This window comes from Serinus canaria, chromosome 5 (genome assembly GCF_022539315.1).
Source record: "Serinus canaria isolate serCan28SL12 chromosome 5, serCan2020, whole genome shotgun sequence".
Taxonomy (NCBI): Eukaryota; Metazoa; Chordata; class Aves; order Passeriformes; family Fringillidae; genus Serinus; species Serinus canaria.
In genome coordinates this window covers 27,099,602-27,115,796 of record NC_066319.1, presented here as the reverse complement: position 1 = coordinate 27,115,796, position 16,195 = coordinate 27,099,602, and the positions used below count along the sequence as shown (strand labels likewise).

Sequence of the window (16,195 nt, the reverse complement as noted above, 5' to 3'; positions counted from 1 at the left end):
GCTATGTTACCATTTGCAGTTTATACCCATCTCCCACCAGGCTTGCCTGCCACTGTTGTTATTGAAGCTATCCCAAGGGAGCTCAAGGCACAGCACTATCCAATTCAACTGGCTGAAAATCCAACCACCAAGTTTTCTGCTTGGTGATATGATGAAACAATGGATTTCATGATTATCCTAGCAATTTTATTGACGCTTTGATCAAATACTTTATTCGCAACTTCTACTACAGTATATGCTCAATAAAACCAGCTGAAGTATTTCAGAATGTTTCATTCTACAAAACAGGCATCCAACCACGTCTTCTTAAAAACACAGGAGAACAAAATATTTTGAGCTTTGAAAACTTTTACCACATAGAAATTGCATGTTTCCAGTCAGCTTTAATACTGGGACCAAGTTTAATACTGATGTAGGTCTGAATGCCTCCTACAGAAAAAGGCAGGCCTTTTCAGAGATAACACTGCTATTTTCCAGCACAAGGGGCAGTGCCACTGGGCATCACTCTTGCATCATCTTACTGACACACAGCCTAGTTGTTTTCTAAAACCCTTTTATAACGGATGAGATCTGTTGATATATTCTTGTTTACCATAAATATGAATGTGTAAATATGATTAAAGGGCAAAGTAGTTTTTGACCACAAATCATTTTTTGTGCCCATGCAGTTTATAAGAAAATTAATTTGGTTTAGCTGTGTTTATGCTTTCTTCTCTCTGGTCATTTTCAAAACTTGACTATCAGAATACTTGCAGAAAAAGCAACCTGGAGGCAAATTAAATAAACTACAGAAAAAGCAAACTGTTGGCCCATTAAGGTAATTATTTATACCAATAATGCAATTGAGGGAATAATGCTTTCCCAAACAGGAAATAAATACACTGTTTCACCTGCATGTGTCCATGTAAAACAAACTTATCTGCCCACAACATCTGTACAAGGAGTACTGCAAACCAATTTCTAACCTACCACAATTAGATTGAGTTTTATCTATAAAAATATTCATCAATTAATTTCAAAGAAAAAAATAATCCAAGAAATCCACCCAAGCAGGATAATAGGCCAATTACTCATAATTAATGGTATGTCATGTTTGTATAGAAATTTAACAAGGGCAGGATATTCATCAGGATGATGACATTACAACTGGGACAGTTCTTCCCTTCTGCTCTAAACTCAGATAAAAGAGTTCTGCTGTCATATAACCCTTTTATCAGCTATCTGCAATGGAAAAGAAGTCACTGTGCAAAGTCTGGAGTCCAAAATTCCTTATGACTCACCTGTAACTGTAAGTTTCCTAAAAGTGAAAGGTGTCAGCCAAATGAAATAGGAAACTTTAAATTTTCAACACTAAAGATGAAATTTATGCTCCAAAATGTAAGCCAAGGCAAATTCTGTCAATACAACAATATATGAGAGTCTTGACTTCAGTCCAGATTTCTTCTGCCTGCTTTGATATCTTCAATGTTTAATCTACTCTGTGCAAATCACTGCTATGCATGTTGGGAGTTCTCGGTAAAATCCAAAAGCAGTGCAAGATCAGACAATAAAGAGTCCTCATGTTCAAAATTACTACCACTGACAAGCGTCCTTGGATTTAGAAGGATGTTCCATAAAAGAGATAGAGAAAGACATGCATATACCACCAGCAAAGGAAACCTGTGGATTTCAGCAAGATACATCTTGGGCTCTCACAGAAGTCTTAGAAGACACATTTTAGTTCTTCCAGTGCACTAGGACAGCTATTTAACCACAGCATAGGTCTTCTGACTCTTCATAACTTTAAGGGCTCTTCCTCCTTGACCATGTTTTTATCATCTGTCATGTCTCCCTCATATGCAAGTCCTTTGGTTTCTGAGCACATACAGTCACCTGATCTCACCATACAAGAATATGATCTCATCACATGGAATATAGTTCTTATTCACCATGCAAACTCCTTATTTCCTCACATTTTTAAAAATCAGCAGAAAATGCCTCCAAAGATTGACACAGCAAGAGTTATTCTTTTCAGGTTGGTAATGTTGCAAGATAGGCCAAAAAGGGGGGTTCTAGTTGTCCTCAAAACCAGCTGGTTTGGATCAGAAGTGAAGATCTGCTATTCTCCTGCTTCTATTAACTTTTTTTTTAGGTTATTGTCTTACAGGCTAGAAGGCACTTGGTAGCACAAATTACAGTTGGATGTACATTCTAGAATAAGACTTAAGATGGGATATCTCAAAAATATGTGGGTAAGATAAGTGCCCTTCACAGAAATGAAGCAAAAAAGAATATCAAATGAAGAAGGAAGGCATCAAGGACTAGACTGTAAAAAAAAAAACCCAAACCATTGTGTAACAAATATTAGACTCCTCACTCATACTGGGACTCTGGTACCCTCCTTCACTGTTGATGCTGGGGTCTAGTATAATTTTTGCATTCAAACAATGCCTTGCTTCACCTGCAGTCCAACTGCAAGATGCCAAACAGTAGGACTGTATTCAAAGGGAATATGTATCAAAACAAAGCATTCGAGATGTTATTTGTTTCTTAGAAGGGCTCAGAAGGGCTCAGCTTTTGATGATGCCACAAGACATCTGGTGAAGAATAAGACCTTCAGAATTTAGCCCAGTGAGATTTTAAAAGGACGGAAGGGAAGAGAATCACCAAATATATCAAGAGACACAACAAGGGTGAAGTACCTTTGTCGGAGATTTTTGAGTTATGCTTTTGTTTGTAACTATCTGAAACAGAGAAAGAAATAGAGGGTGAAACTTACATGGGGGAAAAGAAGACAAAAGGCAGAGAAGCCAGAAAAAGAGAAAGAAAAGATAAGAGATGATTTATTAAAGGGCAAAGGAAAGTGGAGTCTTGCCGAGAACTTAATTTTTATTTCCTTCATGCAAAAAACCCAAGAGCATCAGCAGCAGGTGGCAAACATGCAAGTCAGAGAGCAGCAGAATATTTTGCTGTAATATACGAAGCCCTGAGTGCACTGAGCTGGTAGGACCAGGCTGGAAGCAGAATAAGCTGTCTGGTTGCTACTTACTGTCACAAACATAGGGTTTGTCATGATCATCCTGGGAGGCAGCATCATTCCGTCTCCTGCCACCTCCAGATCCCCGAGCCTGCAAGGACAAGAGGAATGTTAGCATTATTCCATCACCCCCCAGGTTTCCTTGCACCCCACACCCTCCTATGAAAGATGTGCAGTATAAACTAAACAAATCCTCAGCTTCCATACAGGTTTCTCAAAGTGGTCTTGACCCTCCATCTCCTAAGATGTGCTCTATGGTAATGGACCTTGTAAAGCAATGGAGATCCTCTCCACAGATAGCTCAAACTGTTCATCCATAGCAGCAGGTCACTGCCAGCACATATTCAGTCGAGTATCATCACACATTCATTTCTGAAGATGTTCAAATACCTTGCTGAACTGAATATGAATGAATGAATAGATGAACAGGTGTTGAAGGATACATACAAACATTAAATCAGCCAGAAAACAGGCCCCAGATAAAAGAAAGGTCAAATTATTTCTTCAGTATTTTCAAAGGGGCATTGTTTGTGTTGCTATGTTTTGTTTTCTAGCTGAAAAGCAGTGTTTTGAAATGGCCTTCTGGGACAAAGATACCGTGGCTAATTATAAAATGGAGCTTTGGTCAGTTAGTGGAAAAGATTAGATAATGTGGCTACCTGCAATAACAGAAATTACCCAGAAATGTCTCTCTACAGTTCTGTGTTCCTAAAATGGACCGAACTGGCAGCTATAGAAACTGAAAAGCTTTGTTTCTCCACAGCACAGACTGCTCTGTCTTGAGCTCCAGGGTTGAGAGTGGAATTCAGCATCAAAACTACTCGATCCTGACCCTTCTCAGCTGAGATGCCAACAAGGAAACAGCTCATATCTGTCCAGTGCTGGAGTTGTCATGTGAAATTGGGAACTGAGCCAAGGCCTTCAATTCTTTCATGTTCACTAATGTGCATTCTGTAAATGACAATAATTTTAGACTTGATCTTTGTTTGAGGAAGTCATCACAGGTGGATGGCTAAATAGGTCCTTATTAATTCCCCTAACTACTCTATTCCTGGAAAAAAATGACAGAATTGCTTCTGCTGCTCCTCTTACTAAGCTGTTCATATTTCTCACTCTAGACAAGGCCACCTGACACAAATTCTGCAAGCCTTTGCATGTGAAAATAAGAAAAGGACAGAGCTTTGTTAGGTAAAGCTGAAGAAGCTGTAGAAATCCTGAGAAAATTCGCATCCAGACATAAAGGGGCCATAAAAACTTCTTTCCTCTTCTATGAGCTTGGAACAGAACTAGCACTATTAGAAGTGTGTTCCACTGGATATCTAAAGAGAAGTAATAAGGAACAGTTTTACACTGGCTTGACCAAGTCTGTTAAAACAGGGATTTATAAAAACTTCACATGTTATTTCCCTGGGATTGCTCAGGTCTAACTCTTAGCACAGTCCCAAGGAAAGACATGGATTTGCAGCTATCTGGATGTGGTAAATAAAGCCTTCTGCAAAGACCTCTGTGCAGTCCAGCACACATGTGCAGAGCAAGATTTGTAAGGGTGAACTGAAAAGCAGTTTCACCCTAGAAATGGCCTCAGCAACAATTGTTTGGTGGAAGCTTCTTTACTGACCGTATCATATAAAATCATCTTACTAGTCTGCACTATTTTCTCTGACTGCCAGCTCTTTAAACCCCCTCTGGGCAATGAAATCAATCCCAGGCTAGTTCTTTTCTTCTCTTACTACTGCTAAATGTGCTGCAAGCTAAATTTCAGTCCATGGCAGCTCCTACACAACCCTCAACTCATCAGGGAGTCTTCACATAGACAAGTGATTGGCCCTTATAAATATTTCTGCTGGTACCCGGATTAAGATCCAATTTCCCCATTTTACAGCTCCATTGGCTTTTCAGGGCCATGAAAAAGATGTAAAGTCTTACACTTGTCACTAGTCAGTAGCTCTGACTCTATTCACACTCTGGGAACATACCTGTTGAGTAAGAAGGTACTATTTTACACAGGTACATTTCAGAATATGATACTAAGTTAAGGTTTGTTGCTCAGAATTTTGCTAGTCTTACAGTCAGCTGTTCCCTTTCAAACTGTTCTCTACAGAAATGCAGGGGCACAGCATTCATGGCATGACCATGTGTCAGATACACTTCTTCATGCAATGAACACAGAGGGGGAGATTTTTCAAATCAATGACTTTCAATGGGACTTGGGTTCCTAAACGTGCTTGATTGAAATTGTCCCACGGGATATCCAGCTGATGAGCAAACAGTCTGTGCAGATACATCTCATATCTCCTAGAAAACTACCCTGCCAGCTCCTACCACATTGCCCCTGTCCAGCAAAAACCCTAAAAATCTTTTTCTGTAGATCTACCTCTTCAGCCTTCAGTGTCCTTCCTATGCCCCCATGATTTCATGGGCTAGCCTAGAGGGGACAGAAAACCAAGCAGTTGCCCCAGAGGCACTAAAGTGAATGCTCCACGCTTGCTGTCTGTGCTCCAGGCTGTTGAATTCAGTCATCCACAGCTGCCTTTATTCTCCTGACAGGATGCAGCAAAGACTACAAGACTTGACGTGTGAGGCCTGGACCCATGGCCCAGCAGCCTTGAAGCAGCCAGAGAGAGTAGCCAAAAAGACAGATGGAGAGTCCAGGATTAAAACTAAAATCGTGCTGTAGGGAAAGGAAGGGGCATGTGCAATTTGGAAAGTCCAGAGCAGTAATTCCATTGCATTAATCCTGCATTTATGCTGTTAGTCCTTCTCACTCCTCTGAATCCCCAAAGGTCACACTCCACAGGATCTTGTTTCCAAAGCATGTCCTTCCCCTCTTCTGTCCTCTAAAAATACCCTAACCAAGTCCTTCCCAGAAACAAAGAGCAGCCCAGGTTTCATGTTGCCTAATTTTTAAATCCTTACCCTCAATTCCCTATACTGAGCCAGGCTAGAAAAGGGCTGCCTTTAGGAAACTGGCAAAGCTCTTGTGACCAGATGCAATTCTGGCTTATCAGTTTTCAACAGCTAGATAACCTGGCCCCAGTTTTGAAATTCTAATTTCTACCACATTTTGCTTTGGTTACTGACGCCATCAAATAAAACTAAAAATTACTTGAAGTATGTGGCATTATTCAGATTTCTCTTTTTTGCACTGAAAGAAGCCAGGGAACCAGCAGAGCAGGAGTTAGTTGCAAGAAAAAAAGCAAGCAATCCTGCTGCTCCTGTACTTAATAGGGGGCAAGTTCAAGGACAGAAAATAAAACATAAATGCATGCTTCAATATGAATGGGACATCTAGTACCCTCCAACTCCTTTCCTTACAGTAACAGAGAAAAAATTCTGTGACATTTTCCTGAACAGGGAAGCAAAATCTTGCATGTAACACTAACTTTAGGACTTTGTACTGGTCTGGGACATATGAATACACCAAATCCCATTCTCCTGAGCAGTGTATCTCTTCTAGCTCTTCGCTCCCTTTCACTCACCCTATCCAGCATGTGCAATTTATGTGAGAGCAACTTATTAGAAAAGAGTTGTTAGCCTGGAATATTAGTTGATTGCTACAGTCAAGCTTATGTGCATGTATTGATTCTATCTCCTGGTTTTGGTTACTGGTTCATACAAATTTTCTGAAACTTACATTTTTTTGGAAAATTTTTTTCCAGGTGGGGGTCTTTGGCTAAGAAAGAAAGAAAGAAAGAAACTGGTTCAGGTGATTTTGAGAATAAGGAAGATGAAATATATACTTATCCAGTTATTAAAGTGCTTTGATCTTATATTAAAGGACTTAGGCTCCAAAATAAAGAGGAGCAGAAAACTGAAACAACACAACAACCAAAGAGGAAACCAAAAGAGAGGGTCTGATGCATAAGTACATTGCAAGTATTCAATGTGGTTTTATGTCTCTTATTCAAAAACTATTATATTCTGCTCATTTGGCTTAAAATGTGGCCCTTCTTGCTTGACTTCTACAAACACATCAAAAGGTACATCTAGAGCTCCTGTGCCCCTGCAGCATCCATTGGAGCCAAAGAGAGATGAAAATGCTCAAAACTTCTGAGACTTGTGTTCACATCCATTTAGATGCCTAACTTAGGGGCCCACAATTGAAAATGTTGATTCCAAGTTTACAATGTTGGCCTCATTACTTAACTGGTACCCTGATGAATTGTGAAGACATCTTAGGTAAGAGAAGGGACACAGAGTCCCCTAAGGATAAAATATTGCCCTTTTCAAGCAAATGGAAGATTTGCCATGGGCTCCAGAAAGCCAGTGTCAGCCACAAAATGCTACCCTGGAGAAAGTTGCAAAACTTATTAACACAGTTCAAGTTACTTTTATTGATACTTTTTTGGCTGTCATGACTGAATTTGCTGCTTTTCTGTAATTAGTAAAGGTTTTTTTAAGGAGCATTGTAATAGCAGGATGTCATAATAGTTATTACAGTTTACATTACAATTGTAAGTACAACACTAAAATAAATTTCCCCCAAATTTTTACTCTCAAAACAGTCCTTTTCTTTCACAGCAATTCACAAAAGTAAACTGAAAAAATATTAAAATCTATTACATATGACTGAAAATTACCTATAGTGTAGATATGCATGGATAAATAGTTTGCATACATAACACACATAAGAAATATACACTAGAAAGCAGAGGTTTGCGTCCTTCCTTTCCATTCCAATAAACTCTCCACTTACCCGTCCTCTAGGCCTGTTCTTTCGTTTTGGAATATCTTCTTCCAAGTCTTCTTCCTCATTCACTTCATCTGCATTTTCATCATTTTCTAAAACTCTCTGTGGTTGAACAACAAACAGGAATGGTTAGAAGAGAAACAGGAGGACACATACATCCCACTACTGCTCTCTACCACAGTGACTGTTGGTTATTACAGCTGATATAAAGCCTGATATAAATCAGATCCTAGTACCCCTGCTACTCTCTACCAAAGCAGAATTTTCTCTCTTTTCCACCTAAGATCTCCAGGGAATTCCTACTAAAGAAGTACTACTGATATCAGTCAACTATGATAAAAAGGTTCCTAAGAACAAATACTGGCAGCACTGAGCACCAATATTCCAAGACAACACAAATATTAGTATGCATAACTGCAGGCCCTGTCTGGGAATTTGTTTGCCTTGTTTTTTTATTTTCATTTGTTGCAATTTAAATTATTTTGTTTTCTTCTAATGTTGAGAGTGCACTTCAGGAATACAAAACCAGTGGTTTTCTCCTTGGTAGCTCAGAATCTTTTCTCTTTAGCAAAAATAGAGAAAATTCCTCCATATATTCCAGAATGAATCCAGAAAGCCATGTTTTTTAGGGCTTGCACCACAGGTACAACTCTAATTTGGAGGCAGGAAGTTTGTTGCATGAGAATGCTGAGAAATTACAGGTCTTATTGAGGTTAACAGCACCCACAGCAATAATTTGTTCAACTAATAATTTATTAGGAACAAAACTTCATCAGCTCACATAACTGTGAGATACCTGGGCCAGGCAATTCCAATCTTTTAACTTGATCTTTTGAAATGTAACTTCTACAGAACCAAACACAGGCTGGCTGTCCTGCATGAAAACGTGCACGAGTCAGACGTCACATGGAAAAAGGCCAGACAAATCACCACAACACTAATGTGGGAAGAAGTCCCATTGAAATTCCCTCAACCCTTGGCATGTCTGCTAGAAATACAGAAATTGGCCCCAGCCACTCCTGGCATTGATGGTGCTGTGCCATTTTGCAAGGGACTAATCTGGAATCACTAACTTACCTTCCCCATGCCAACATTCATTTAAATTACAGCCATGATACAGATTCAAACAGTGACATCAAACTGACAGGAATGTTCTTCAGTCTTACTGTATTTGTCCCTTCCCTCTAATTTCTACTTAAAAACTATTTGAGAGCCAGCAGAGGGGGAACAGGAGCAAATCAGTTTCTTTCTCTCCTTTCCACATACATCAAGCACCAAATTCTGAATTTGTAAGAAAGAATACAACAGAAATTTCAAATTTCAAAAAGTCTGTATTTAGAAGACCAGTTACAAAAGTTTTTTCTTAGTTTATCAACTAAATTTCTAATACTAATACCGGTCAGTTCATTTCAAACAAGTTGTAGCCCATGGCAAGGATCAAGTGTTCATCTAATTTTTGCTTCTTCTATTTTTGAATATCAGGAGGCTATTAATGACTCTGACCATCAAGAAATACAATTTCACATAATACTGAAGGTACTAAATACTAGAGGGTGTAAAAGTTAAACAGGTTCCAGTTCTGCATACATTAATGGAATTCATCTTAGGACTGAATGAAAAATGTTGTACATGAGGAGACTGTAAGAATGTAGATAAGAAAATAAGTAAACTTACTGATATGAGTTTGTATTTTTCTATTTCTTCATATCTTAAAGTATCTCAAAAAATCCCCAACAAAACAGGAGCAATCACATCGTATGTGGGAGGGAAAGAAGCTAATTTACAACAATTATGCTACACAACAGTTAAGAGAAATATTACAAACCACTTTCTTCCTTTAAAATTGAAGCATCAATTTAGGTAAGAGATAATATGTAAGCAAGTGTGAATTTGGTGACAATGCCAGAGTAGTTACTTTAATGTTTGATAGAAGGGGCATAACCTTTCTGCTGCATGGTTAGAAGGCTACTCTAACTCTTCTCAAACTCTGACTCTTCTCCATCAACCAGCGGAGATGCACATTCAATACCAATTCACTGTAGGGTAAAATTGTCAATCGTGTTACATCCCAACTGTACAGCAGGTCCCAATGCCTACATCTATTTAGCAGGGGGAACCCTTACATGTTTTAGCAGAGTAACTTTTCTTTTCCTATTATGTCTTTCTAGAAGTTTCCCAGCCCTAGGTACTTTGGTGCTGCCAAGCACCAAGTCGACTTTTCCTGACAGATACTGTGAATTTGGGAGAGTGGCAAGTGGCTGGGTCTGAGGTGGGAATTACAATGATGTCTATCCCACCTGCTCACTCTCACCACCATTGAGGCTGGGCCCTTTAGAGTTACAGCACAGACAAGTATGCAAAGGAACAAAGGAGAGATTTGCATTCTCTTATTTGTCATACCGATAAAGGCACTGATTGTGATTTTCCTCTGGTACAGTCTGGCTGCCAGGTGCCAAAGTACACACTGAAAGCTGCCTACTAGTGAAAGCTTTGGCAATCATTGTTCTACAGACTGAATCCAGATAAGCTATGCTTGCATAAAATAAAGCAGCAAGACATGCCTTTTGCATCTGTTCTGATGAAACTAGCATCCAGTTGACAGGTCACAGCTACAGCAGTTAGCTGAAAATCTGTTCTGTTTTTTTGCACCCCCTCCCTGCTCTGCAATGACTGGATTTATGTCACTTCCACCATCTCTGAGGTCTCTTTCCTCAGACTGCTGCTGGGGATAATTTGGGAGCTCAGATCACACAGCAGCATTCAAAGGCACTCGTCAATTTCATGAGGATGCTGCACCATGACTTCTTGTGCCCTTGAAAGCAGGTAAAACCAGACCTTTGGTAAGAGCTCGCAGCTTAATCCATCCAGATATACTACTGAAGAAGCAAACACAGAGCAGGGCTCATGCCAAGCTTCTCCCCAGTCCATGAGCATGGCATGCTTCCTCTTTGATGGTGCTTTTTTACCTGTGCAAGTGGGAATGGGAGACCCAATTGTGCTGCCCTTATCTGTGTAAAATTTCTAACAAATAGAGCAGTAGGACTGAACTCCAGGTAATACAGGTTTGATGTTTATGTTTTTCTGTTTCATTGCACATGGGACTGACCCCTCAAATTTTTACTACTTTTAGGTATAGATGCAACATTTTGTATCTCACCCAAAATTACCAAATTTGACACATTGCTAATAATTCTTACTAAAAAGACTCATAGCACAATGGTGTTTTATCATCACCAAAGATGTGTTCCTGTTGGACAGGCCCACTTTCCTAGTGATTTAAGATGTTTTAAAAGTGACATGGATTTATACAAGAACCCTTTATATTGGCTGAATTCCTTCTATAATAAACCTAGAATTGTGTTTTGGCTTTTAATTGTTAAAGGATGAAATTAAATCTTGATAATTTTTATAACCATAATGCATATGAAGAGGCAATATTTCTCATAGAGCATATCTAATAATATTTGAAATATTTAGGATTACATTTTTTTAAGATATTTGTTTTTCTTGAATACCTCCAAAAGGCCACATACTATTAAAAAAAACCAACAGGCAAGGCAATGTCATGTTTTAATCCACAGCAGCTGTGAATCCAAATTGAAATCCATGAAACTCACTTTAAATGTGAACCATTAAAATTCAGTTTATAGCTGGGACCCACCTCAGCTTCTCAGTTTTTTTATGTAATTATCTCATACTGCTGCAAAATAAATTCCAACACAGGACCTGTGCAGAACAGTCAAACAACAAAGATTTTTGTGACAAGGGAAGCATGTGAGATACTGATATCATTTTGAGCATCACAACATAGTACAAAGGTTTGATAACATTTTGGCAGTAGAATGACACAACTGTCAACAGATACACTGTTTTGCCACAGGACAAAAGACTCTTAGAGACAAACTGTAAAATCCAGCCCTGATGTCAGGGCATGGGGCTCTCCCTTACCTGGATTTCTTGTATAGTGTCTTCCTCTTTAGTGTCTGTTTTTTTCTCTATTGCCTCTCCACGCAGCAAGGCTTCCAGAGTTGTACTTTCTGAGGTGAACCCATCTTTTTTCAGAGGGAGATCAACTTCTGAAAAACAAAACACACTCACTGTGTGTCTCCCCAAGAGGGCTAACAGGAAGAAGAGATGTCAAGCAGATGAAAACAAGACTTTCAAACCTGTTTCTGTCTGGAAGGGGAGCTCTTCAAGTTCATTTAACCACTAAGAAACTCCATTTATGATTAATTTGTATCCTACTGAAAACCTGGTATCTTTTCATTTGCTGTGCTTGTTAACAGGAAAAATAAGGCTGGATATATTCTATCAGAAGGAAATAAATGGGGGGAAAATCCTTCTTTGTGTAAACTCCCTATGCTTTAAATAAAGAACAAAACTATGACTTTTTAAGATACTGAAATAACAAATATGAAGAATGTGATCTCCTGAAGAAGAAAAGTAGTTTAATGCAATTTAGCACCTGGCACAGTTTATACAGCACAGCTTCAATCCTCATTCTCCTACACCAGGGCACGTTCCACCAGTGGGAAAACAGAAAGCTTGTGTGGGGGGCCAGTGCTGAGACCTTACATTGAAAAACAAAGAGACATGTATTGAATCTCCCTATAATACTTACTAGATAAAATCTCTGGTTGGCTCTAGCTGGCAGTACCAGCAAAGAAACTCAGTTATGAGTGCAGAATCTTGCTCATAAAATGGGACAACACCCAGTCACTGCAGGAAGAGCCATGGGCTGGCTCAGAAACAGGCTGGCGACAGAGCTCCAAAGACACTGGATTTATGAGGAAGTTTGATGCAACTTGCTGGAGAAGTGAAGGAGCAGAGCCTTATTCCCCTTTCAAATGCTGCCACTAAACTATGAGGCAATGCAGCAGACAGGCAAATACAGCATGTTAACTTTAGCAAGATGTTAAAATATACCTGGGAAATAATCCAGTTTTCCTTGTAGACCCTAGCCTCTACCCCACTCATACAGGAGCTCATTTAGAGCAATCCCCTGGCAGGGAAACATCCTGCACATGTCTCTACCTGACACTGCCAAGTATGGATTTCTAAAGTACTCCCTCCCTTCTAAAATGAATTCCTTTCTCTAGACTGGTATATTTACAAGTAATAATGTACAAGAATGATGCTTACAAATCAGCATCTGGTGTCCTTAATTCACAGTTCTGTCTGCTTATGCTTTAAGAACTGTGTTTTGTTCCCCAGTCTGCCTGAAACTCCCTGCCTTTCTATCACAATGAGCTGTAAATTCTGCAGGGCAGAAACTCATGTGTTTTTAAAGTCCCAAATCAATCCTGCAAAGCAAATAATGAATGAGCACTTCCACCTGGGACAGTAACATATAATCTGTTTCTTGGGGGCAGTTGCATCCCAGGAAAATGTTTGTCCTATATATGAAAAACTTTCAGTTATCAAATGATTCAGCGTCCCTGATCTGTACTTCCACAATGTACTTGCTCCAGTCTTCTGAAGTGGGAGAGCATTGCTCAGCCAATAACCACAGAAAATCCAGCAGAAATTCCAGAAAAAGCTATTCTATTCATGGAGGGAAAGGCTGGGTCCAAACCATGCAGAAAAACCAAACCACTGGGATTTTAAAGGAAACTCCCAGGACAACCCACACAATGGGATGGGGTCAACTGTGAATTGATCCCCCTTCTCATCACAAGGAGCTCTATTCAATAAGACCTCTGTTTTCAGCATTAAGCTCTGCATACGTATCCCATTATGGCCCCTTCCCCAACTTCTCCCTTGCTTGAGCAATAAAAAAGACAGAAAAGTCAAAAGAGAATCATACAGATTGAATTTCCCTGTATGAAGGCCTAGTACCTCCCTCTGGATCCAGACATTTCAATAGAAAGAAGAGATTTTTGACATGATTTGTGTGCAAATCCCAATGCTTGAATCTGTAGTCACTGAGGAACCGCCATAATCATCTCTGGATGTGGGCTTGGCTTGGGTTCAAAGTCCTGAGCTTGGGTGCAAAAGGGCATTTGCTCTGTATTTAGAACCTTGAGGGACTGCAAACCCCAAGGGGTCATCATACATTCAGCAAGCAAAGAAGCTTCAGGCAAGCTCAAAGGCATTGGAAACAAACATGTCCTCACTGTGACAAGCTATGCCTGTCTCTGGATACCAATACATTCAGCAAAGGAATGTATTAGAAAAGGAAATGAGCAGGGAAATGCTGAGGGATAAGCAGAACATATATGAAAGGTGGAACTACTCTCCATTTGTTCCAGAGATATCAAAAACTAAGTTTGAAAAGAGGGAAAGGTAGGTTTAAAGGTCAAAACAGGCAGCTGTCTTTAATAGGCCTGGTTGTTCTGTGTGACACTGCTACTTCCCAACAACAACACTCCAGGAGGACTTTTCATCCAAAATTCTCCGAGCATTTTCTAATTACTAAATTTAACATCCCACTGACAAGGCGTTGTAAGGTAATATTTTTATTCACAGTTGATGGGGAGACTGAATCACCAAGAAGTTAAGTTAGTGAGCTGGGCATCCAGGGAAAATAAACTCAGTGTCTGTCTCCCATTTTCCCACTAAGCTGACTGCCATTCAACTCCTTCATTTTCTTCTCCACTGGTAGCTTCTATGAACACACTTTAATTCCTAAATAGCTCTAGAAAGTGGGAAAAAGCAGACACTGTCTTATCTGGAATGCAAAGGCTACAGCATAAAAACCTTCAGAGGTCCAAAGACAACCCCTGGTAATAAATTCAGTCTCTGTAATAAATCCAATCCTTCCTGAAGATGGTTAGCCTGTAAAGGGTACAGTAATGAAGACAGGAAATTATGTTTCCAAACCCGTTTTTGAATTGCCACAGATGAAAGTCTTCTAAAATCAAAAAGATAGTTCAGTTAACCTACAGAAATAGTTAAACACTACCAGGGATCATTAAATTAATTTCACTAAATCCCTTGTTTTCTCTTTGCTATTTAACAATCCATGATTTTCCCACAAAAGCAAGAGAAGTATAATTTTCTCTTACGCCAGTACCCTAAAGAAAACTGGGAGTCAACTCAAAACCTGAAATTTAGTTTTCATGTGAAAGATCAAGGCCTTCCCCATACTACAGGAGCTGCTATTTGGAACTAAGGTGGGGTCTGTTACATTCATTGTCCTGCTTATGAAGGTACCAGCCAGTGCCTGAAGCTTCAAACAAGGCCAGAGGGAGACTCTTCTGGGCTTAGGAAATTTAACTGTGAGCCTGTGCTTGCCTCTACCTTGATGTTGCTCATGCCACCCTATGCAGTCACCTCACAAGTTACTGTAGAAGCTCTGAATGTCTGCCACGAGAGAAATGCAAAAGAACTTACCTTCCCTAATACCAAGTTTCATCCTGAGAGATAAGTGCAGTATCTCTTCCAGTTATCCTAAATCTAGCTCTTCTGAGAATACACAGAATAGCCCAGCCCTTTCTGAATTTTGATACACTTTTACCTCGATGTTTTCCCACCTGTTAGAGTTCAACAGTTTAACTATGGTTTGAAAGAAGGGGTGCTTCACTTTATCTGTTGCCCGCCCCCTTGCTCTAACTGGGGAAAATAGAAGTTCTTGACCAAATTTTTTGTAATTTCTTTTAATTCCTCTCCTTTCAAGGATAAACAGTCACAATCTTTTCTATTACTCTGCTATGGGAAGTTTTCCATATGGTTCTGACAAACCTCTCTTAACTTTCTCTCATTATACACCAGTCTTCCCAAGACACTGCATCTGGCTTTTTCAGATGAAACCACATCCCCCATTTAAACAAATGAATTATGGTATTCTTGAGATTACTCCTCAGGCTGTGTCTTTCAATGGCCAAGTTATTTATTAAGCAGAAGAATTAGGAATCTTGTAATGGGGATGAGAACTTCCCATAAGGAATCCATTCAAACACTTAGGTACATTATAATGCCCATCCCTCTGCCCACTCCCCAGCATGTTCACATCTCCCCAGAGTGCTCTCCACAGACCTTCCCGGCCATGATTGCTCTCAATAATTTCATAGTATGTGCAAATCTTTGTAGCTGACAAGGTATTCCCACTCTTGTTCATTACTTTATTACACAACACAGGACCAAGCACTAAACCTTGATGCACCAGCTGTAAGCCCTTATCTACAATGAAACTTCTTTCTTCCATCATCTTTTATTTCAAAGATAATAGTTTTGATCCAAGACAATTCTCAATTTCTCTTTGGAGCCATACCAAAGGTCTTCAGAATGTTTAAGAGAATTGACAACCCCCCTACCTATTAGTTTTTACTAATCATGTAAAGAATTTTGAGAAAGTACTGAGGCATGCTTTTCTTTGGTAGGAAAAATGAAGTTGGTTAGAACCTCCTATATCATCATTTCCCAGGTGCTTTACTGCTTATATGTAATTACTGTTTCAATCAATTTCTCAGATGTTCATGTAGAATTTATGTGTCTTTGAATCACATCCAAATCCTTTTAAAATATAGGTAATAGCATTAGCTACCCAC

General features: G+C 39.5%; 1 protein-coding gene across 10 annotated transcripts in view; it reads right to left on the bottom strand.

Moving 5' to 3' along the window:
* Positions 1 to 16,195, bottom strand: part of DPF3 (double PHD fingers 3) — a 190,084-nt gene that overhangs the window by 59,837 nt on the left and 114,052 nt on the right. For 7 of the 10 annotated variants that reach the window (XR_007777731.1, XR_007777730.1, XM_009102017.4 and 4 more), the window contains exons 4-7: positions 11,655 to 11,782; positions 7,713 to 7,808; positions 6,651 to 6,689; positions 3,029 to 3,107 (exon numbers count right to left, since the gene is read on the bottom strand). Coding sequence is in view for 7 of the 10 variants with exons in the window: in XM_009102017.4 (XP_009100265.1) it covers positions 3,029 to 3,107; positions 6,651 to 6,689; positions 7,713 to 7,808; positions 11,655 to 11,782 (342 nt within the window). In the remaining 3 variants the exon portion in view is untranslated. Of the gene's footprint in view, positions 1 to 2,681; positions 2,724 to 3,028; positions 3,108 to 6,650; positions 6,690 to 7,712; positions 7,809 to 11,654; positions 11,783 to 16,195 lie in introns of all 10 variants that reach the window. The other 3 variants (XR_007777732.1, XM_009102018.4, XM_018907584.3) reach the window with 2 other exon arrangements.